Genomic DNA, 25,520 nt, shown 5'->3' with positions numbered 1-25,520 from the left:
TAGAGGAATGTTTACTGCTTCCTTTCTACATAGGCAGTGGTCCTTTGGTGTGAACAGTTACCTCCATGGCTTTTAGGCCCAAAGGGTTACCAGGTAGGTTACGCACCTGGCTGTTTTGTGGATTTTACTGGCCATTGGGTCAATACCAGTGAAGGAACGGGATATAAGGCCCAGTGGGAATAAGGGGTTGTTTCAAGTTATAAAAATGTTTGCTGAGATGTTTGACATCTGAAGCATCACTTAGCAATCTTGCTCCTTTGGAAATTTCTGCTTTAGAACATGGGGTCCAAGCGGTTGCTTGATATACTGTAATGTTCCGTCTCGCGGGTCCTGCCTGACCATTACCATTATTACCACTACATAAATGGTTGAAATCACGTGTAAGCTGGAATGTCCAAGGCCTTAGTAACCCTATTAAAACACACAAAATCTTAGCATACATGGCTCTCCACAAATCCTCAATTATATCAGTATGGATGGAAGGAAAGCTTAGGATTTATGCATCACACCCAAACCACAGACTCTCAGACTAATATTGGAGCAACTAAAAACTTACCATCACCATCCCCTCTAGGAGAATGTTTTCACCACCCAACTTTTGGGATGCAAATTTGGCAATTTCCTCTCATCGAAGGAAAGTTGCACCCCTACCTTTTGCCTTTCAATCTGTATCATTCTTTCCTTAAGTGTCTCAACTAAAACTTGTCTTTGGTTAAGATCCTTCATCTCTGAATAGGCCATTTTCTTTATGAAAGTGGGTAGAGGAGAGAAACTATTAGGAGGTCAGTAGGTAACAATGTATTCTTTTTGAGCAGGGTCGTCAGTTCCTTCATAAATTGGAGGTGAGGTGGGGCTAATATGTGTAAATGTGCTGTTGCACAGTCTTGCCGCATATCAGAGGAATGCCAGGTTTCTGTTGATTTCCTTTTTCTTCTTGCAGTTCTTTCTGAGGATGTTATGGCTTCTGGTGTTGTGAACCTCTCTGGAGATTGTTAGTTTTTCCACCAGTTAGGTTGGTGCATCAGTTGTCTTTTTATTGTACAATCGGTGGGTGCAGGCCACTTTCAAGGGGATGGGACCCCGAGTTTTGGTGTGCCCAGAGAGGACAAAGGGGCTCTAACTAGCAGGGTATTGACACCATTTAGGCAGAAGAGGACTGGGCAGCATGCATTGTGTCTTCGTGGGGTTCAGCTTCAGACTGGTAATATACAAACTCACTTAAAAAAAATGGAGAGGCAGAGTTTCAGTTTATTCATTGACTGAGTAAATATTTAAATAGAGTCTGGTGTCATTGGCGCTTGGGTGGATCTTAACAGTTCCCCCAGTTGTTCCATAATGAGGTTGATGATGACTTGGCTAAAATGGCCCCTCGTGGGGACTCGGAGTTCACAGCTGGTGTTGCAATCTCTTAACTGCCCAGATTGCACAGGGACTGTCCTCAAGTGCATCACCTATTTGGGAAGTAAACAGCTTTCGTGTGTTTGATTTTGATCGCTGGAAGTTTATTTTAGTTCAGTTTTAGAAGGATGCCACCTGATTAAAATGATATTTCTTGCTATATTCTCCTACATTTTTTTCATGCTATCCCCATTCACATATCAGGGTTTTTTTGAAGAAGTTACATTTCTTGCAACCCAATTTTATTTGGAGCGGTAAGAGGCCTAAGCATCGCCTTCAAAAGCCTGTGGTAAATTGGCAGATGGGAGTATTTTCCCTTCCAAATCCTATATAAACAGGCTTGTGATTTAGTCAAGGGCCAGACTAATGGCCTTGCATTGGGGCAGATATTGGACACAATGGATGTCACTACAGTCAGTGATCCTAGGTTTGTTAAAGGATTCTGACTAAATAAATTGCCAGTGAATAGAGCATAAGCTGTACAAACCTCTACTCGACTCGTATACTTATTTGTGTTTTAACAAAGGCTTACACTGCATTTTCTCTGATGAAATAGCATGGAGAGGGACCCAGCGGCACCTTTCTATGTCGGCAGCTCTTTAGGGGGGGCAGACATGTATTACCTTTCGAGCAATTAAGTGAAGAGTTACAGCTCCCCAGAGCAATGTTTTCCAAATATTCACAGGTTAGAGAGTTTGTCCTTTGAGCGAAGATACATCTTGATGTTTCTAAAATCCTGTATCATGTGTTCAAATACCATTCTTTCTGAAAGGGTTAGGGCTGGACTGATTTTGGGATGGGACCAAGCCTGGTTTGCATATGGTCTTTCCCCTTTCTCTAATAGCTTGGCAGGCTAAAGAACAAATGGTTTGGAGGGTTGCCGAGAGCTGTGCCGGAGGTTGAGATTTGCTGACAGGGTATTATTATAGTTTACTATAAATTGTTACATAATATCTTAGATGAGGTTAAGGGCACTTTGGTTAAATACTGGGAAAACACTGTGGGCGATGGGGATCTTGAGACCATAGCTAGGGACAGTCTGTCATTTTGTGAGTGAAGTTGTTTTACTGTGAGAATTGTTTGCATGTTATAGTGCTCCACGCAAGCTGTCCTGGTTTTATACACATAAAATATACAATTGTCGAAGGTGTGGCCATCTCCCTGCTGATGTAGTCTATATGTTTTTTGTATGCCCTAACCTGGCTCCTTATTCCTCTCTTGTGGTCGATGTTAATACATGGGGGAGGGACCCATCCCTTTAAAGGGGCGACACACCCCAGAGGTTCCACTACACAACATCCCTCCTTTTTCATAGGGAATAAAAACAAACTTGTCATATAACATACCTAATTTTCCCACACCCTTTTTTTTCAAATCAATGCAGAACAAGATTACTTCAGAGGTGTGGCACCATCTTTAACAGGACGTGCTATTAGCACCTCTGGTCTCACTTTATGGTGCACTAATCGGTGACGGGCACAGGGGGGGGGAGCACCTCCCCGATGGACGGTTGGCAGATGGACTGCATACTATCGACCCTTCATTAACATGGGGTGCGGACCTGCCATCATTGCATGACGCTCACCGGTAATCCCTGGTACCAAAAGATCATCCCCGCCACCTGCAGGAGCACAGCTTCATATTGCTGTCCTTTACTGAGCCTACTTTCAGCATGTACATACTATGCAGGTCTACAGCATCACAACCTCAATGTACTGAGCCCTTTTTAACGCTATGGTAGGACTTGCTGGAGATCAGTTTGTCACCCATGAGCGGCCATTGCAGACCGATGCAATGACGATATAGTTCCCAGCCGGCAAAGCCGCACCTGGCCGGTGCCAGGGGCCACATCGGCACCGTCCCTTGACGTGGGCAAGGCAGCGACCCACATACCTCTGGGCGTCCAGGTTGTTCCATTTCCTTGTCTATTTCCTTCCATGGCACAGGAGGGCGCACAAGCACTCGTCCCGAGCTGCAACCCAGTGCCTGCCGGATGTGCTGCATCTTGGTGTTGGTCCCGTCTTGTGATGGTGTGGCATGCGGGGCAGCACCAGTGGCTGGCAGTTCAGGGGCCTTGTTGATTCAATGTTAAGACCACCTGTTGTTCAGACAGGGTGCCTGCAGTCAGTCAGGGTGGCTTCTGTGTCAGGCCACTTGTTGCCTTGAATTATGTTGTGGTGACATACCGCTGCTTTGGGTGTGCAGAGTCCTGCACCAGGCCATGGGGCTACGGCCCCCCCAGGTCCTTGTCCTTGCGTCCTTGTGCCAGGGTGTTTGCGCCGTGGCGTACTTGTCACTTTTATGTTGCATATCTATTGCAGTGTTGCACACCCACTTTCTCTTGCCCCTCTTTCATTATTCGCTCCGCTCTGGACCATTCCCCTTTTCCCGCCGCAGGGCAGAATGGCCACAGTGCAGCTGTGGCTTTCCCTAACGTGACTCGTGCCCCTGTCTCTCCTCTCTGGCCTGGCCCGTGGTGGTGGCAGGCACGCGGGGGAAGGGCAGCTCCTTTTCCCTGCAGAAGATACCGCATGTGTAGCCGCTTCGGGTTGAGTAGGGGAGGGGCAGCTCCTCTTCGTTGCGGCCGCAGGACACACTTCTTCCCATCTGAGGTGGGGAGGGCGGGCAGCTCACCTCTCTCCCGGCGAGCAATGCCTCTTCTGGGGCTCTTCCTTGTTGCGGTGGACGCCGCTTCTCCTTCACGGCGGGTGGGGGAAGGGCTGCTGTGGCTTTCCCCACTGCGGCTCATGCCACTTTCCCTCTGTCCCGGCCCGTGGTGCAGGCATGCGGGGGAGGGGCAGCTCAGGTCTCCATGCAGCGGAGGCCGCAGGACAGGCTTCCTCATCTGGGGGGGAAAAGAAAGGGAGGGGCAGTCAGATCACCTCCTTCCCAGCGAGCGATGCCTCTTCCCGGAGTACTTCATTGTTGCGGCCGACACCGCTTCTATTTCTCGGCGGGTGGGGGAAGGGCAACTCACTCCTTTGGTGAAGCGGTTGCCGCATAGCTTGCCCCTTCTATAAACTGAGTCTGCTTATTCCTTTAACTTCGTGGCAAGCACGCCACTTGGGGACTCCTGGTGATGCGTGCGGGTGGGGGAAGGGCAACTCCTCTTGGTTGTGGCAGCGGTCGCAGGACCGGCTTCCTCCGCTCGGCGGTGGGGTGTAGAGGGGGCGGGCCGCACACCTCTTCTGGGGTTAGCCTGGTTGTGGCGGGCACCGTCTTCACTTCACTGCTGGTGTGGGGTGGGTAGCTCGCCTTCCCTCACCATGTGGCGGATGCCGTGACTCCTTCCTTCTTGGCGCACACGCCACTTGGGGAGTCACGGTGCACTGGCCGCTGGGCATTTTCCTTTTCCGGGATGGTGGCGTATCACCCTCATCCTACACGGGTGACGACCCGCTTCTTCACAGTTGCGGCAAAGGTCGCGGGACACTCTTTCCAGTTCTTGGATGCGAGGGGGAGAACACGTGCGGCCTCCTCGTAGCGCCGCCCCCGTTCCCGTGCGGCCGATGCCGCCCTTCACTTCGGGCACGGGGCCCTTTCTCCCTTGCTTGCGGCGGGTGCCCCAGGGAAGGGGGAGAACCCTTTCTTTGCAGGAACCGCCACTTCCTTTGCGACTGTAGCCGCTCCACTTTACCTCCTTTCTGCCAAGCACCGCAGGATGCAACTCACCGCAGGGTGCCCCGGGCTATCACCGTCATGCGTGCGTCATGCGTGCGGTGGAGCGCGGGTCCATCCTGGCTGCAGTGAGGGTCGGGTGCTGTACTGAAGGCCTGTGGAGATTGCTTGCGCCTCGTGTGCTCGTGGTCTTCTCTCTCTCTCCTTTTCTTTCCTGAGAGAGAGACGACTTCCTCGTCGCCAAATGTTGCGGGGTGGAGCTGGCATGGGACATCGTGCCTCAGTAGATGTCCAGTTCACCTTGCTGCCTCCGGCAGGCTCGTGTGGCTGGCTGTGTGCGAGGCCCCATGATGCCGTGGCCTGCAGGCCCCTTGGGCTCAGGGCGGGCCTGCAGGCCACAATAAAGGACACACACACCGGTTACTTAGTCATGGTGTCCACAGCCGTGCGTGTCGCACGTGCCTGCAGGACTCCCTTTTATTAGGTTGGGCCATGACGACATCATGGCCCATCTTAAAAGGGCAATACATCGGGGAGGGACCCAACCCCTTAAAGGGGCGACACGCCCCAGAGGTTCCACTACACAACAGTCGACAAATTGAGCTTGGCTTTTAAAATTCCAATGCAGCAGGATCTCCAAAGTCTGCTTCTTGCCCAGCACTCTTGTTTAGATAATGTTTATGGCTATGGCTACTGTGAGGTCTTTTGTAAGGCCATAACTATCACCAAGAGGACACATTGCATCCCATTGAAAAGACTCTGTTGCCCCTTCAGCTGATTGCTGGTATAATGCATTACTGGAGGCCTATTTTACAGAACACAGTATTCTGGTTAATCAGGGGTGTACTAGTACATCTAGTAAAGTGTGGGGTATGTTTTCTAAGCATGTAGACCAGTATTGTACAGTAGTATAAGGTGCTGTTCATTGTGTACAGTGAAAGGATTAATTATTTTGTATTTTGTTCTTTGCAAGGATTTATGAGATTATAAACTTGTTCTGTCAAGTTGATGTTTATATGATTTGCATTTAAAAAGAAAAAGAAAAAAGAAAAACAGCAATCCTGTGGTATCAATCTGGAAGAGACAGTGTATGTCTGTGAAGGAAGGGGTGAAAATTGTATGACTGAGATGTCAAACCCCATGCGGTTGATAATCATATTGAAAAGTGTTTTACGGTCGACAGCATCGAAGGTGGGGACAGGTGGACTGAACTAAAAGCAGGTTATCCTTTATGAATATTTTGGAGGCCATTGTTGATGGCCTGGGTGGAGGGAGTCAGTGCTGCATCTTGGCCAAAATCCAGATCTATAGTTTTGGGGGATGTTGTGTTTGGTGATCTTCTCTTGCAGCTGAGTGCAACTGCTTTGTCAATGATCATTCGCATGAAGGGATGGTATGTGATAGGGCAGTAGTAAACCAAGTTAACTGGGGCAAGTAATGGCTTCTTCAACAGTAGAAGGAGCTGGCTTATCTTCAGTGCATTAGGGAAGAAGCGGTGAGTGAATGGATGGCATGGAGAAGTGGGCAGAGTGCTTCTCAGGAGACAGTCTTCATGATAGAGGTTGGAGGATGTCACCTTCATAGATGGTGGCCTAAAGGTCTATGAGTGTTCTAGACAGTTCTTTGAGTGTTATGGACCTGAGGTTGGACAAGTTTAGCATGTCCCATGGTGGAGTGTTTGTTCTCTTAATGTTGTGATTGCTGCTGTCGATGTGTTGTTTGATCTTTCTATTTTATCCATGTAGGAGTTGTTGACTGCATTGCACTTGTCAATGCAGCATTGTATTGGAGTCTCCGACAGAGGTTTAAAGAAATGCTTGGAAGCTTTAAATTAGGCTCTGAATTTATTGGGGGACTTTATGGATGAGGAATAATTGTTTGTCTTAGAAGTGGGAATGATGGTCTTCCATGTGGACTGGCAATCTTTCAATGAATTCTGGATGAAGTCTTCTGGATGTTGAGGTTTTCTCCAGAACTATCTTGTCTGTAGATAGATTGTTTACAATCTTTGAGTTCTTTTGTGCACCGTAGAGGAAGGTGTTGTGGTTGAGTCTGCCTAGCAAAATGCATAATTGACAATGGTTTGATGGAGGATGTTAGGGAGATGAAGTTATCTGCTTCTCCAGACAGCAGGAGGTTCTTGGCGAATTAATAAATATTTGGTTTTACCATGGTGAAAGGAGAGAATGTACCTCAGTGTTATACAAATAACATTGTGTCTGCCCAGTCCATTGGTAAAGGTAGGAGGCACTTGATAATAGAGGATGTGGTGGATACCAGGTCAAGTCAAGTGTGCTGACCTTGTCGTGTGCGTGTGGACTGCAGCCAATTGTTTGAAATTCAATGTGTCAAAGATGTCGATGAGGGCTTCTTTAAGATTACTGGTTGTCTGTGATTGAAGTTAGCGGTTGAAGTCCCCAAGGCAGTTGTTCTGTTTATGAAGTGGGTCTTTTTTTAAGCTGTTGTCATGGTGATGTCTATAATCATGGCGATTAGGCCTTTATTAGTCTTTGGTGGTCCACAGAGTAGATTGAAGATGTGTATTTGAGTATGTGAGAGTGGGAACAGGCAGGTGAGGAGTTTAAGGCGTTAAATGTTGACATTTCAGAGAGTGTCCATGACCAGGAGGCCTTTTGTGTGACTGTGAGTTCTCCACTCGACTGTGCTGAGTGGTCAACGTGCTGTTTTGTGTAAATTGGGTGATGAGGATGTTTAGGGTGTACATGGTGCCAAAGTAGAATTACCTCTTTATGATGAGGATCAAGAATGTGTGATTGTTTGGCTGGTGAGGGTGGGTGATGATGAGTGGACTGTAAATGGGATTGTGAGGGGTTAGGTAGTGTGTTGTTGAGTGCAGGATAGGTGTTTGCATGAAGGGTGGAGATTGGATGAGGTGATTGGCTTCTTTATGAACATCTGTTTTCTTAGCTGGGTGGGATAGGTAAAGTTTCCAAACCTGGGCCCTTTTAGCAGATCTAAACAGCAGTTGTCTTTTTCTTCTGCGATCCTTCGCTGAAGTGGCCAGAGTGAGGATGCCCAGAAATATCAGGGGGTATGGAGGGACGGGCGGAAAATAAGGAGGTGGAACAGAGAAAATCAGGAGTGAGGAAGAGATAGAGCTCATTCAGGAGGATGTCAGAGAATAGCTTAAGGGAGAAAAGGAAGAAGGTACACTAGAGAAGGTTGGTGTAGCCATTAGAAGGGGAGAGGAGTAGGAGACAGAAGGTGAAGACCAAAGTGTAGTGAGGAAGAAGCCCTAGCATTCAGAAGTGTGAATGCAGGAGGTGTCTAGGAACAAGCATGTGGCATAAGGTCACGGAGGATGGAAAGACCAGTCCCCTTAGGTAGAAGACTGTTGTGGCTCATTGCGGTTTAGGACCAACATCTATACAAACAGGAGCATGAAAAGAAGTGTGGATAGGCTCAAACTCCCCAATGTTCCAAGACTATGGGCCTGTGCTGCTGCCGGACATGTGATTTTTTCCAGCACCTGGCTCCACAGAAACATCGGGCGATTACGACCCGGGTGTTCCTGGAAGTCAGGCATCAGAAAAATGTAAATCCCCATTCCAATTTGAGTCCCATGGGAATGGGGATGAGGGAAGCACCAACAAGCATTAATAACGGTGCTTCCCGGAAAGCCTGCATGCGGGTGCCGTCCCGCCCACCAGGTCAGACCTGGCAGGAGAGAAGGCAGCCGCACGCAGACTCGGAGTGTGCCGGTCCGGTAACAACGGTGCCGGTAAACTTACCGGCACCGTTGTTACCAGGCTGGCACACTCATAATGAGGCCCTATGAGTGATTGAGAAGGGAGAATATATTTGCGGAAGAGATCCCTAGAGACTTCTTTTGTACCTATCAAGATTTTTTAGTGAACACAGAGAATTTATTTGACCCAGAGACATAATAGGCTAAACTTCAAAAAAATCTATCCTTGTATGGAGTTCATTGTTAGTTTGGGCTATAAGGTGGATCTTTGGTGCCACATATGCCAACATTATTGCATTCGGGTACAGATAGGGAGAAATGCCAGATGAAAATGGACAGAACCTGTGTAGGCGTTGTTTGATTATTTGCCCATCCATTGACTGCCCATGACCCTGCTAATCCCTATGGCCATTCCCACCAAGTTCCTGCCACCCAAATGCACCTCCTCATGGGAGCTCTTTGAGCTCACCTTAATCAAACCTTACAATTAAACTTTACACTCGAAGTGCCTGCCAGTATTTTCTCAAAGCAGTCTTCTGAGAGTTAATGACTTCATTAGAATTATAAATGCACTACTGTAATAACAATGTCTTAACCAGGACTGCCTTCAGTCTCTCGATTTGTAAGCACGATGAGTGTCCTTCACTAAAGTCCTTTTAAAAACAAGCATTGTAAAAATCAACAGTTTTGGCTTGTGTCTACGTATTAGGCATTTGCCAGGCACTGCTATTAGATGCCCAGCTACCCACACCTGCTACCATCAATAGCCAGTTAGTACCACTACAGCAGTGCCTGGCAAGTGCCTATCCCATGCTTACACAAAAGCCAAAACTGTTGGCACTGCAAATGCTTGTTTTTAATTGGCCCTTTTGTGTGAGGATCTGTCGTTTTAAAGTCTGAACTTTTGTGCCAGTCTGATAATGAACCTATTTGGCTTTGTCACAGATCCTATCATCCTAATCTGTTATCTGTGAACTATTGCGCCCTTTACTCTGTACACGCTTCTGCATCCTGTATTAGCCCGATGCCTTGGCTCATGTTTCATCTCTAGGTCATTTTGCACTTCTGTGTTATTTTGTATGTCCCTTTGAAGGACAGTATGTCTAAATTGCTTTGCCCATGATTAAATCCCTGTTCTATAATGAGGCACATTTTCCTTGAATTACACTGCAGATGAATCTACAATACTAAACTGCATGTGCTCATCTGTGGCATACAGGGGTTTCTGTGCACAGGTTCTGCACCCCATCTGTACATGTTGCTCCCTTCTACCTCACCAAAACATTGATGTTCCCGCTTGTCCAGTGCACAGAGACCAACTATCTAGGGGCATCCAGTGATAATAGAGAATACAATTACAGAGAATGCTATAAAAGAGAAGCAAACATCGAACATTTTTAAAAATAGATATTAGGATTGGGATAACGGGGTAAAATGGGTGGGAATGGGGTTGGGGTTGATTTAAGAACATAGAGATAAATTCCATATTTTGTCACTGTTATTTTTTTCGCTGAAAAGGCATTCTGTGCTATGTATTCAGGCTCTTGCAGACTCTGGTCTAGGCGGATTCCTACCTTCCTCTTCTTCTCCTCCTCTTCCTCCAGGCGGGCGTGTAACTTGCGCACCATCACCTGCCGCTTCCACTCTGGAATGGCACTTCCCTTGCCATCCTGTGTAGGCACCAGTGCATCCAGGTCAGAGATGTCCACATCGTCCAGCTGTATGGTAGCTAGGCTGTCCTTCACATGATCAGGGGACTCGTCTGTCTGGCCCTTCTGCAATAGGATGTGCCCAGAAAGCAGAATCGGAATCAATAGTAAGACACAAAGACATGCCAATTCGTAGATGCAATCTGTATTCTCAGACATGGGTACGCTCAGGCGCGCGCCAACCCTTGCTCCCGGAATGGTATACTTAACAATTAGTACATACATTTTACTAACTCAGGGGTAGGGTCAGTGGTTCACAACCTCATAACACTTAGCCATGGGTATACTCTGTCCTGTATACACTCAGTCATGGGCATGGCCAGCCACATGAGTACTAATTGTACCAAGCAATCGGCATACTCCATGCGCTCACGTACAAGGATACCCAATTATCCCTGGGCATAATCAGTCACAGTATCAACTTGTTTGGCACAGTTACACCTTCTGAGCGTTTTGGTGTATCCTGGCGGCTCTGTACTAGACTCTCGCAATCACTGAGGTAAATCGGCCACCCCTTGGTGGCGCTTCTGGGTAAGCGGTAGGAAGGACTGTTGATTATTGCAGGCACATCTGCCACATGGCGACTACCCTCGGAAGGAGATTCCTCAAGCACAGTACAAGTGTAATGAGTGAAACCATGCCATAGTGAGGAGGCAGGGCCTTAATAGGAAGCATGCAGCACCGTGGTCATCCATGCCATATCATGTTAAAGAGTCCATGGCATGATAGAAACCCTGCTGCGCCCCATGGGGGAGTCTGCCTTCAGGCCATTTGTGACTCCACATAGTGAAGTGTTAGTCTCATGATATAATCCATGAGGACAGAATCATGAGCCAATTTTCAAAGAGGATCTGCCCTAGTGAGGAGTTAGTGGTTTCAGTGAACGAAGCTGTGACACTGCAATGAGTCTATGCTACTAGCGGAACAGTGGCATGGCGCACTGAGGAGCCCGCCTCATCAGACAACTCATGACATCTTAGAAGTCATGGGAGAAGTCAAACCATTATATATAAAGACAAAGGATTGTCAGTTTTCATGTCGTACAATGCGCAGCAGCATTAACAAATATACAAAAATGCTGCTATTAATTCAATGTATGTGCATTTTATAAGGCTTAAATATTTTTGTTTAATTTTCAGTATTATTACTGTATTTATATACGTGCTCATCCTTAATGAACACAAGTAACCCAATAACTTTCTGAAAGTGAACTGCTTCATGCACATAGAATCATCTCTCTGTCATTATGGTGCATCCATAAAATGTGTGAACTTTGCATCAGTTTATAATAGCACTACTCACTAGTGCTCATAGCAACATGATGCTGTACTTCTTGTAAAACACCTCACAAGCACATCTACATGTCTCTTTCTTCACATAGTCGGGGAAATTAAACAGATTGAGAGGGATTACATTCCCTTCCCAGGTAATTAGCGTCTATCAGCTTTTTCTTAAATCTGCGAGTCACTTCCCATCCTTGTAGACACACTCTGTGCCATGTTTTGGATCTGGATGAAAATAAACACAAAGGGGGTCATTCCGAGGTTGGTGCTAAGGGAAAAACCATGCCGGTAAAGGATTACCGGCATCGCTTACGACTACGGGCTATTCTGACCAGCTTGACCGCTATTAGCGGCATCGTAAATTACGGCATCCCTAATAGTGGCATGTGCGCGGGCACGAGGCCCAACATGCCAGCACTAGCGGCATGCTGTAAACTGGAGGAGATCACAAGTGAAGCGGACATGCAAATACCGGCTTCATGAAGGCGTTAAAAGTGGTTACCGGCATGCCGTAAATACCGGCATCGCAGACCAACCGTAAAATGCCATGTGCAGTGATCCCAACTGCCACAGGTACACACAATCAGCACGGGTGGAGGCAATGGAGTCTGGCCCACTACAAAAGGAGCACACCCACACACCACACCCCCCTCCCACACCAAGATGATTCCAATAGTAGTAGTATTACTGGAGCTGGAGGACATGCTAGCATTGCCACAATAGCAGCAACAACAAGAACAGCCGGCACCACAGAGGAGACGCAGGAGGAGAAGGAGGGTGAGACAGGCCCAGCATACCCCACCAGTGCAGCCACCGTTACCATGCAGGCAGCCCCCAACCCCTTGCATCAGAGCTAGTCCTTTCAACCTAACCCCTGAGCAGATCTGCACCCTGTACCGCCTGGACCGGGACACCATCACCACCATTGTGGACATGATACACAACGGCATTGTCAGCCTCACTGAAATATGCACCGCCATCCCCCCTCTACTGAAGGTAGTGTCTGTGCTCCACTTCCTTGCCAGAGGCACCTACCAGCACACAGTGGGGCACATGCATGGCATATCACAATCCTTATTTTCCCGCATTCTGAACCAAGGGCTGGATGTCCTCCTCAAGCACACAAGGGACTACATATCCCTACCACGGACTCCCCAGGAGATATTTGATACAAAAGTTGGCTTCCATGCACTGGCAGGCATGCCAAATTGTGTAGGTGCCCTCGACTGCACCCATGTGGATTTGGTGGTCCGGCATGCCATGGAGGTGGTGTACCGCAATCGCAAGCAATACCACTCCATCAATGTGCAGATGGTATGCAACGCTAGCAAGATCATCACACATTGTTGTGCCCGATCAACTCATGACTCTATGGTCCTGCAGAACTCCACGCTACCACGCTTCATGGAGCGACATGTTGGACGACGTGCCTGGCTGCTCGGTAAATTGCATGACTGGCACATGGCATTGAAATGGGGGGAGAGATGCACACATCACCGTGCTGCCAATGTTGATGTGACTGCACGATGTGCACATCACTGAACACTGTGCCCCAAAGCATCACAAATGGTGTATGACACCCAAATCCCATAGGAATGAAGTAAGGTCCACACCTATCACTACTTGACTAACAGGAAACCACCCCACATCCCACAACACGTGCACCACTCATCAGTGGCCCTCACCATCCATAACGCAATCCAGAACCATGCCGAGCATATGCACTATGTTGCTGTCTCCAGCATATCACCACACAGGACAAGCATCCCTGGGAGTGCATTAAAGTGAACCAACTAGGGAATCCACTGTCTGTCACAGGGCCGCCACACCCACAGGAGTACTGCATGTCACCATGGGAATGATCAGCGCTGATTGCCCAATATTGCACAGACTACTGCCGACGCTCCCTCTAAGTAAATCTCACAGAACACAACACATCACAAATTTGACACAAGCACAGCTGAATGCGTACACGATGCATGTGCAACAAGACGTCAGTGCACACCATGTATCATCTTGAAGATGCAACCCACACCATTAGTCCATGGCACAAGACACATTGAGGGACTGAAAATGGCTTAAATACATCCAGGGACATGTGCATGTGGGCAACGATAATCTGCAGGCATGTGTGACTAGTACAGCTGTCCATCATGAATCGACTAACATTTACCTTTTATTGCCTCTCATGCAGGTGATAGTGGCTATCCTTTGAAGCCGTGGCTCCTCACCCCTGTCCGAAACCCACAGAACAGGCACGAGGAGGACTACAATCGATCCCATGCTCGCACCCGTGTGGTCATTGAGCAGACCTTTGGCCTGTTGAAGGCACGATTTTGCTGCCTCTGCTGGTCGTTGTGGGGCACTCCTCTACAGGCATGAGAAGGTGGCCAAGATCATCATGGCATGTGTCATGCTGCACAATATTTGTATCCGCCGGAACGTGCCCCTGCCGCCTGACATTGAACTGCTACCACCTGGTGATGATGAATGGGATGAGGAAGATGTGGCTGGACATCATGGCAGTGCCGATGCACAGGAGGGACGTGCTGTGCGCCAGTCAGTCATTGCACAATATTTCTGACACACATGGCAGCAGAGGGTGACATGATAGTTGGACAGAGGGCACTGGGTGTGGGGGTACATGTACACTATGCACTGTATATGAATAAATGACACATGCACAATGATGAATGTCCACTCAGGTCTTGCTTTTCACACAGCGGGCGTATTACATATAACAATGTTAACAAAAGTGCAAAACCCCTCCACCACCCTCACCCCCCTCCTTCTCCCCCCACAACTCCCCCACACACCCTCCCCCCCCCACAACTCCCCCACACATGTCCCATCAAGTCTCCAATGCCTACATGAGGCTGCCCTGACTATCAATTGGCACTCCCTGATCCAGGTGGCGGCATGTCTTGCCGGCGCAGGGTACGTGCCGACCTGCGGAGCGGGCTCGTCTGGGTTGAACTGGATCATGACGGTGTGGCAGCTTGCTGGGATTGGGTAGCCGGATGCCCTGCCTCCAGGGCATCGGCTATGCGGCCTAAGACCTGATGGAGGGCCGAGACCTCCTCACAGAGGCAGCTGGTGTGATCTGCAAAGGTTTTGGCCATGGAGGCGGTGTTCTCCGTGATGGACCACCCCTGTCTGGCCAGTGTGTTGTCCACAACAAACTGCCACACAAGGGCAGTCAGCTATTCTGACCGCTGCGGCCCTGCGGGTGCACCTGTGGAAGTTGAGGGTCCCTGCCTGTCCTGCTCAGCCTGCTCAGCCTCCATACTCATCAAAATGGGACTGTAGCGCCCTTCCATCTGCTCCTGACCAGACTGCTCTGGGGCAGTGGTGTGGTCAGTTTTGAGGGATAATATTTGGGGGGATGCCGGTGGACTGGGTGTACGGACCACTTCCAATGCATCGTCCTCAACGGGCACCCATATGTCATCCTGGGGGTCCTCCACAGCCAGGGGTGCTGTGGCTGCCACCTACCCAGCCAAACTGGACTCCTCAGAATGTGGTGCCTCAGCTGGTTCCTCAGGATGGCCAATGGGTGGTGGTGCTTCCCCCTCTACGGCCCTTGTCGGCACCCGTGTAATGGCAACCAGGGGTGTCTTGCCTGTTGGTGCACGGTGGCCCCTGGGTTGTCCCCTCAAGGTCAAAGGGTGGTTGTATGCATCCCATGTATGCATTCAAAAAGGGCAGGAATTTGAAGAGCTGGCTATCTCAGGCAGATAGACTGCAGACCAGCCAGGCACCCAAAACCATCACTGAAATGTGGGGTATGGAAAGAGTTACTGGCAACTATCCCTGTGGCAATTGTTGTCAGTGCGGATCTACTACAGTGACCAACACTGTCACCATTAACCACAGAGTCTGGAAACTGAGGGATCACACTACGTGTAATTCTAAAAACGTGATTTACGTGATTATGTGTTCATGTGATAAATCGTATATAGGAAAAACCTCTAGACCTATTAAACTGAGAATCTCTGAGCACAAGTCTAGAATCAGGACTCGCAATCTTTCTTCTCCCTTAGTTGCTCATTTTGTTGAACACCAACATGACTGTGAAAACTTACGTTGGTGGTGTCTTGAAAGAGTTACGGGACCAGACATTATGCCATAGCCACGAATTTGTCCCGAAGGGAACAGTGGTGGATATTTAACACCCAAAGCCATATACTGGGCCTGAATGCCCATGAAGAATGGCATGCTCCATTTCAATAGATCCTCTATGTCGTGATGTCTTTTGGACTCACCTTTATAGGCTTTGGTTATTCCTGGTGCCTTCGATATGGCTTTCAGGCGTTATTAGCCTGTTGCATTCCATTGTTAATCATTCTAGGTGTTATGTCTACCTCTATACTGGTAGAGATCTACCACTGCATGGGGTGCATTATAACTTATTTTTTCCTTTATTTTTATTTTTCCTTTGTTGTCTTGACCCCATGGTGGAACAGGTAACGCTGGGCCGCCTGTATACCTTCAGGGGGCGTGGTTACATCCATTCGGCTCCCTTCCATTGCACGGTACGTGGCCCGAGATTATCCGTGCCTTTCTGTGTCAATAGTCACGTCCACTAGAGACGTTGTAGACGGCAGTCCTGATACGCCCATTGACGTATTTAACCCCGGACAAATGCCAACACAGGAAGTTTGGTTACCGACTTCCTGGTTTGGTGTCTATGGCCTTTGCCGCTGAGGTAAGTAACTTTGAACGGGTAGCTAGGCGGAATCTTTCACGCTTTTGGCTTTGTTTTATTTCTCATTTTCAAGATTAGGTCAAACATCTATATAGATTTACCTATATGTTGGAACCTTGTAGTACTGCTACTTAGACTATACAACAGACACACAGATCCTGTTTGGACTGATGTAAGTTCAGTTTTTTCATGAACTTTCAGATTATGCTTCATGACTTGATTCCATACAGCGCAGTGTTGCATTCTATGTATGTGATACTTTGGGACATTACAGATGTCTTACTAGTTTGTTGTACTTTCTATTGCCTCACAGACTTCGCCTATCCTTTAATGACATTTGAAGATTCACCCTTCTGGGCAACCTTTGGACATCCGATTCTGTACATGTAGTTGAGGTTGTTCTACACATTAAGGAATCATCTGTTGATGGTTCTTGATTGACAGATCTGGGCTTGATCAATGGTGAGCATAATGACAACTATGATGTTGGTTCTATCCTTCTTCTTTGGGTGCAGGATCTTCCTTTATTTATTTTATGGATACCACTGCATCACTCATTTGTTTCTTTCACTTTAATTCTCAATTTCTTTTAATTTATCTTCAACATATAGGCAGTCCCATTTTTGGGCTCCTCTTTTCTATACATATGTAATTTTTTTTGTATGTTTATTTCATTAGAGTTATATTTATCTATTTTTCTACTTCTGGTTTTCTCTTTGGCTGCTTGTATCTTGCTCGAATCTGTTAACCAGAGAAATTCATGACCAATTTGTGGCCTTCTTTTCTCTCATTTTTTACAGATCTAATTCAATTGTGATTTGTTTTGGTGTGGCCGGATCGCTATTTCCTGGACTTTTTTGTCAGGCTTCTGGGCCCACCCCCAAAGGGTCTGAGATCATGGTAATTAGATTTTCTCCCCTACTAGCCACTATACACGTCCCAACCCAGTGCTGGGGACCGGGTCCTTCATCGTGATCCTCAGATCACTTGTTTTATGGTCATTATGTATGAATGATTGTGCGGCCTATATGAAAGGCTGCTTTGATGTTAGCATTACTATTTTCTCGTTTCTTTTTCTTTATTTCACTGTTTGGAGAACATACATTTTTAGTGTCTCTTTTTAATTTATAACATTTGTGTAGGTAATTTCAAGACACAGATGAATCTTCATGAATGTTTATACGGGAATGCTATGTCCTGACGAAAATGGACATCATCTGTAATCCAGCTAGATGTGTTTTCCATCGAAACTACCTGGTTTAAGGCGCCATGCTCACGATACTGTTTTACGTATTTGTGGTTTATTTCGCATGTCACCTTAGTAGTTGACGTATCGCATCCCATGTTAGACTTTTTAGAGTATGGGTTTTTGAATATAATTTTTGTGCGGACCTTTCAGTTTCTTGTCTATTGCAATGTTCAAACTGCTAGATTCGGAACTAACGACTTTTTTTGCTGCCACTATCAGGATTTAATCCATCTTCGAATTCATTTCGAAACCATCCTGACTATATTCGGTTGACTAGGATTTTTTCCACCCGAGGGATTCCCTTCTCTCGAGTGGATTTTATCCTTCGACATTGACTTGGACTTATTTTGGACGATGGTGATTATTACCCAGCTTGTAATTGGGCAGCAAGTTCCCAGCAGCTCTATTGTGATATTAGCATTTTTCTTCAAATTTTGCACTTTATTTATGTTGTATAACTGTATGTCCTATATTTATACTTACTCTTATATGAGCTCTGATCTATTTAATAATCATTTTAATGTTTTTAATTAAATAAAGAAAAATAAATACATTTTTCAAAAAAAACTTGTCTATGTATTACGTGTAGTGATCTGAGGGGTTGATTGAGGGACCGCCCCGAATACTGGTGGGATTGTGTTGTTTATTGTGGACTTGTTTATATCCGCTGGCTTGATTTCTGTGCCTTGTCAAAGGGTGGTTGGCGTCATCCCGGGACCTCTTTCGGGGTGTGGTCTTTATGGGGGTTGCGTTCTGCCCATCACTGTCATGGTCGGAGCCTGTGGGGGTTGAAGAGAGGGACGGCATGAGTGATGTTTTGATAGGCATCATACATACATTTGGACAAATGATCATCCACACAATTGGGGGTCATAGGCATTTGTGTTTGGATGAGCACGTTGTTTGATACATGAGTGGGTTATGCAGGCATACGTCGGTGTCACTCATGTTGGCCAAGAGCTATGCTATCTGACATGCATATTATTTGGGGCCTGCATGCTGTGTGACTCATGGCATTTACATCTTTGTGTGGTATGTGTCAGGTACGGCATTGCCATGCAGCAGGCATCTACATGTGTCTGTGATGCGTCCGCCTACTTTGCTGGGAGTATGTGTGTGTTGGACCATGGCTTGACTCTTTGGACTGACATATTGGTTGGCTTTCATCAGACTCGACATTACAATGTTTTCTTAGGACACTCACCTCCATCGCCCGATGTTGTGGCACCACACTCCATCTCGCCAACACCTTGTATCGCCTCCATTCCAATCATGCTGGTGCAGATGTCCTCCCATGGGGTCAGCTTGATTGGTGAGCTGGGACCTCCTCCTGTTCCCATTGTCTGGCTCCTGTTCACTGAGAGTATATTTCTAACTCTGATTCGCAGGTCGTCCCAGCGCTTACGGCGGTCTTTGATGGTGTGTGGGGTGTTCACAACAGCACTGACCTTCTGTCATGATTCCTGCCCCTCATGTCCTCAGCCCTCCAAGATGTCAGGCTGGAGCCAGGCCACGATCACCTACATGGCCCTCAAGGGCCTCTCCATCCCTCCAAAGACCCACTTGGAGTCAGACTTGGCGCTTGTGGCACCAGACTCACTCACTCCCATAGGATAACATTGGGGATAGGACTTGTAGTGTATTGATGGGGATAAGATGGATGCCCCCACATATTTCGGTTCCCAGAACTGCATGTGCAGTCTAGTCTTTTGGGTGTGGTTCAGCCCAGAGACACCTGGGATACCCAGAGACTATTTAAGCCATGCCCAGGCTGAGAAACATGCTTTGTGTTTTCTGCACCTGCAGCGTGACACTCACAGTGTTCGGATCGGTCTCCAGTAGGCCTGCATCTTTCTTCTGCGCTCAGCTCCTGCAAGAACAAGAACACCGTTAGGGACAGCCTTACCTTGCGGCGCTTCTGCCCATCATTCATCACTCCTTCTGTTCTGCGGGCATCTTCGGTGGTGTCATTCCCATCCCAGCACGCCGCTTCCTAAGGAAAAGGGAAAAGAACAGAAAAAAGGCATTAGTAAGCATTCAGAAAATCTCCGCTTATTTTTAAAGACTGTACGAGCTTCAACCGCTTAACTGAATCCCAGCCGCTTTGGGGGAACTCTGTCTCCGGAACTTCTCATCCATCTGCAAGAGGGAAAAGACACTCCAGGTTAGCTTGAAAACATCTAGAGGCACCGCATACCACGCCTACTCACTGCATTTCTTCTTGATAACCGGCATCCACTTTGAAAACGTCGCGGCTCCTAAAAGACACAGAAAAATAACTAAGTTCAATACAAATACGAAAGGGTCGCATCGCGCATCACGCTCTCACTCACCTTCAGCGCTACTCATCTCAGCAGCACGTCGCCAACCCCGGACGCCGGCCACCATCTAAGGAAGGAAAGGAACGAAGTTAGAGAACTATTCAAAAGACTCATTATACTTACCTGCCGGACTCTTGCCAGTGAAGTAACTAGCCAGCAACAAGCCTGCATCAATCAACGTGCTGCTGCGCTGAAAGCAGGACAGAGAGCACACTTTCCAAGAAAACAAGGCCCAGTCTCCAGTCGAGTAGACTCCAGGGAAGGGTTCGAGGTCGTAAGAGGTCAGAACAGGCTGAGTGACGTCCCTGTGTATACCAGGTGAGTGTTACACCTTCTAAGCAACAAGTCCCCAGATCTCCTTTTTTTCAGAATTGCCTCCCTCTTCATGTTGTTGGAGAAGACTATCCCTGCATGCTCCTGCAGTGTCCCAACCAGTATCTCCAGCTCGTCCTCATTAAATCTCTCCTTCCGCTGGCAGGCAGCTCCCTTCTTATGGGCCTTGGGCATAGTGGTGTGATAGGAGAATGGTTTCAGTACAACGGGTCCTGTGTGGTGAGGTTGGCAATGGATTGTGTTTTTGAAGATGGCCGCCGTGCTCCTTCCCGTTCCTGTGCAATGATGCTACCTCCGGTTCTGCTTAATAGCGGTGACCGTTATTAGCGGTGACCACTAATAGCGGTCACTTCTAATACCGCATTGGGCCATGCGGTAGTGCTATGTGCACTATGCATGATGCCGCAAAGGGCATTTTTCGTGCCTTTAGCGGCATGGCGGTCATGACCTTACCGGCATGGCGCAAAGCTTGTGCCCGCAAAGTCGTAATAGTCCTCTATTAGCAGACTAATGACTGCCCGGACACGCTATTTACACAATGCTGGCAAGGACCGTTACCTCCAACCTCGGAATGAACCTAAAGATCGGATAATCTGTTTTAGAGTGCCTTCTAATAGTTAATGTAACAAAACTAAAGCTTAGGCAGCTTGCAGTTAGAGGCCCTGTTGCTCCTTACGTATCATGGCGCCTTTGTCAACTTAAGACCTAATTTTGAGTTTGGCGATATTTCCTCTAATACCGCCAAACTCGGTTACTGTAACTGCATGCAATAATGATGCAGTAATAGGATGGGTCTTCATGATTAAGTGGCTCATTATGAGTTCCCTGGTGTGGAAAAATTGGCCAGAAAAAAATCCGGTAATTCCAGCACCAGCATTTTTTCTGGACCGGGGAAACACAGGTTTGCTGTTAGGGGCAGTGATCTCCTGGAAGGCATGACCTGCCTCAGGAGTTCAGGCCCCTAATGGCAAATATATGCCAGAATCACATCCCATGGAGTCCTCTTGGACTCCACGGAATGGGAACTTACAGCCGTCTCTGCTGCCCGTAATATCCTGGTAATACTGGGATATCGGGTGGCAGAAACGGTAAGGCAGTTTTGCTGGTATCCCACCAGAATTACTGGTGGGATACTGGAAAAACTGTAATGATGGCCTCATGCAGAACATACCATTATTCCCCGTTTGCAAGCCCGATAGGACTCCATTGGGATCAGTAATGGCTGCATGAGATAATCACCAAATGCGTTAATGGTTTTGTGCAGAGAAAATTTACTCCACACGAAACCAGATGAAATTTATGATTTTCAATTTGTTTGTTTGTTTTTTATTTATTTGTATAGCGCAGCCTGGCCCTAAGGCATCTGGGCGCATTACTTGGTTGCATAGTCATATTATTACATTGTATACAGAAAATGGTTACAGTAGCAAAACAAATTACAGACGAATACAATATAGTACAGTGAGTGGTTATGCATAGGCAGAGTCATTTACATATGAAGTATGATAACAGGGATAATGTAATAGAAACCAATGATGTCAGCTGAGGTAGTATGTGGGCTGTGTAGGTTGAATATGTAATGAATGGCTTGTTGAGGAAGCAAGGGTGAGCAGGTCATGGCTAAGGTAAAAAGAGAGGATAGGAAACAGTGATTCGAGTAAAGTTGGTGATGGACGAAGAGTCTATGTTACTTATAGCTCTTTCGAGAGTATCCGTGACTTAGAGTTCTCTTCTGAACTGAAGGAAGGACGGTTCGGTTCTGAGGGTCAGGGGAAGAGTGTTCCAAAGTTTGGAGGCAAGCACAGGGAAGCTGCTGCCACCTGCTTTCTGGAGCTTGAACCTCAGGACTTTCAGGCAGTGGGCTTGTGCCGGGTGGGGCATGAAGTGGTATTGCGAGAAAAGTTGTCAGCTAGGTATTTAGGTGACTGGTTGGCCAAGCATTTGTGGGTCGGAGAGAGTACTTTATGCTCTATCCTTTGGGGTACAGATAGCCACTGGGTGTTTCGTTTTAAGTCCGAGATATGCTGAGATCTTGGGACGTATAAAGCTGCTCTTAAAGCATTATTTTGAACCACTTGCAATGTATTAATGTTATTAATAAAAACAGTATTAATTTGATACTGTAAATGTGATGGTGGTGTAAAAGTGACAGTAATCCCGTAACTGCCACTTTTCGACTGCACCACACACTCTAAATAAGGCCTGAGCAAGTCCAAATAAGTGCTAGACCTATCAACTCTGGGAAGCCTAGGATCTATAATAAAACAAAAATGCTCATAGGACCAAAACCATTATTCTTATTGTAGTCATTTCATTATATTCAAGGACACACTTGCCCAAGTCAGCGACTCATGCTGTTGTATACAATAGTCACCACATTTACAAGGAAAGGAGATGCAAAGACAAAAGTGCCCAAGTCATGTCAGTAGCTAACATGCCTCAGTGACTGACTACTGGGCATATGCTTGCATGCTCAAAGTGCTTTTGAAGACTGAAATGCTTGATACCGTTCCGTCTCTGAAGCCAAACAGCGATTTGAAGAATTACTGTGGATAGGAGTTTAGTAGTCTCTGTCTATGAGTTACAACGAATCCACAATTTGCAAAGTCATTTGTCTGTTTTAAAGACTACACGTTATTGTGGTAATCTGCCTGTTTTATTGGCGTCCTTCAATTGTGAATGTCTATATTTCAGGCTAAAGGCTTCACATACTGGAGGTGCCATTTGGAAATCCATTCACTCATGTGATTTATTGATGCCAATGGTGATGCAGACATAGGAAGCGCACGCAGGAAGGATTGGAGGGGTGTCACTAGCATTTAAGGTGCATGGCTTGGCAGAGGGTGGTCGCAAGATGTCTAGGAAAGCTGCAGAAGCAGCTTTTGGGGTGGAGTGAGGGGAGCGCTAATTGCTACTGGTGCAACCTGCGACACTGGGAATTTCCCACAACACTGATATATATCGTATAATGGGCGTTTAAGTAGAAAAAAACCTGAGCCGAACAGAGCCGAAAGAAACCGATGGACCAGATGGACTCCTCGTACTCAGGAGCCATACAACTGAGCCCCTGACTGGCATCAGGAATGCAAAGAAGAGAAAGAACCGAATGGATGTCGTAACTATTTAGAAACTGCGAAAAACGAATGTTTCCAGGTTCTTGAGGGATGCCGATATTAATTTGACTGTCACCGACATATAGATGCTATCCACAGTGGTGGTTGTAAAGGACCAATGCGAGGCGTTGCATAGGCTTGGGGAGAGTGATGAGCCCTCTGTAACTGCAGGCAATGTGTGCTGTCTCTGGTAGGAAGCCATGCTGTATGGCCTGATTGGAGCGGTCTGAAATCAGTGTTTTTTTTTAACCAATGAAGGACGGTGCCACCTAGTCTGCAGACAATTTCCAAGTGACAAAGGGGGGGTGGAGTGTTGAAGGCAATGGGAGATAAAAGAGGATTAATGCGGACTGTTTTGCTGATGTCCATTAGAGTACTTTACGTTCCACGTTGGGTTCCAAAATCAGATTGGAAGTCACTTAGGAGGTTATGTGTAAGACTGAATGATAATTTGTCAGTGTGGTTTTGAGACTCTTGCAAGGCAGAGGAGGCCTGCAATTGGCTATTAATTGGCTACAAATGTTGTGCCAGCATTAAGTTTCTTTAGTAAAGATGTTATGATAACATGTTTTCAGACTTGTGGTACTTCATCACCTGTGAATGAGCTATTTAAAATCTGTGCTACGGCAGGGGTGAAAGCAGACTCCCCAGCCTGATGCTCTTCGGGTTGCAAGTGTCAGTATTTGTTATTCAGGGTTTAGAGTAGCTGATAATCTTGGCAATTCTGTCATTGGAGACCTCTCAGTGGTGGTTCAGTCCATGGGGCCTTGTGAGATGTATTTGCTGTGGGGATGCTTGGCTGTAGGGAGGTCTGAGAAGAATGTCTAAATATATTCCAGACTCCAGTGATGGTACTGCAGTTACAGAAGAAGCAGCAATTTCCTAAAATTGGCACAGAAAAGTTGGTTAATGAAATGTGCTGCCCCATCAATGCAGGATTGGTAGAAGAACATTTGAATAAAAAAAAACATGCCTTTTTACAGCCGCAACCATGAATATGTCAGGATAGTACTCAACTGGAAGATCATGTGAGTCTTTCAAGGGCTCTCTCCCTTTTTGTTTCAGAAGATGAGGGTAAACAGAGAATAAAACGATATGTTTGTAAATTCTTTTTTTTTTACAAATATATTTTTATTGTGATCAACAAGAGCATCAGCCGTAAGGCTCAAACATGAACAATTGACTGGAAAAACAGTTTGATCACTAAAATTACAGTTTTCAATTTTGAAGCGGTATGAGTGAGAAAAGAACCCCCAGCCATGAAAAAGGGTATAAAGAGGAAGGTGGCGGGGGGATATTAAATTACAGATAAAGAATGAAGAACAGAGCAAGAAAGGAATAAGGAACAGGGTACTCCCCTCTCACCCCTCCTCCCTTTTATGGGTCTGACCGTAGCAAATGACCGAGGATTGCTTGGGTTTATTGGTGACCAGTGTAAACCGAGGTGAGTAGGCTGGAGTCATGAGAGAAGACTTGACGTTTCTATCAAGGAGAGTGCTGCGGAGGAACGTTTCTGTGCGCAGGCTCCCATGAGGTGACTGACGTTCATGCGGAGATTGGGGAACATTTAGAGGGCAAAGTTCTGTGCAACAGCCAGTATTGGTTTTCCACTTGGGCAAGGGGGCGCATATTAAGGCAGGTCTGCCAAAGCGTCTCTGTAGTACTTCAAGAATGGAAGAATGGAAGCCAATGCTGGCTGATGTGCGCATGGGTTTCCATCAGTAGGGCAGTTAGGCTTTCCATTTGTAGATTTCCTTTGCTTTTCTCAGCCAGTCTCCCTTTGTAGGCAGGGAAGATGCTTTCCATTTCAGTGTGATGCAGACCCGGGCCACTAGCAACAAGTTTCTTGGCATGTGTGGGAGGAGTGTGTATCTGTCTTCAGTTTGTTTAACCCCAAAGAGGACCAGATGGGGAGAAGAGACTCTGCAAATGCCTTCAATCTCGTAGATTCACCCCAGGATCTCCTTCCAAAACACCTGTATTTGAGGGCAACTCCACCACTGGTGCCAATATGTGCCTATCTGTGCACATCCCCTCTGACAATAGGGGAAGATGCCCGGGTACATTTTAGCCAGCTGT

The 25,520-nt window shown here is 47.0% G+C and overlaps 1 protein-coding gene across 2 annotated transcripts in view; it reads right to left on the bottom strand.

The window, feature by feature from the left end:
- LOC138491315 (espin-like protein) overlaps positions 1 to 25,520 on the bottom strand; it is a 484,304-nt gene that overhangs the window by 71,686 nt on the left and 387,098 nt on the right. For both annotated transcript variants that reach the window (XM_069617768.1, XM_069617767.1), the window contains exon 7: positions 10,300 to 10,500. In XM_069617768.1, the coding sequence (XP_069473869.1) occupies positions 10,300 to 10,500 (201 nt within the window). The remainder of the gene's footprint in view (positions 1 to 10,299; positions 10,501 to 25,520) is intronic.

This window comes from Ambystoma mexicanum, chromosome 10 (assembly GCF_040938575.1).
Source record: "Ambystoma mexicanum isolate Mex_15411 chromosome 10, UKY_AmexF1_1, whole genome shotgun sequence".
NCBI classification, from domain to species: Eukaryota; Metazoa; Chordata; class Amphibia; order Caudata; family Ambystomatidae; genus Ambystoma; species Ambystoma mexicanum.
This window is presented reverse-complemented; position numbering and strand designations above follow the sequence as displayed.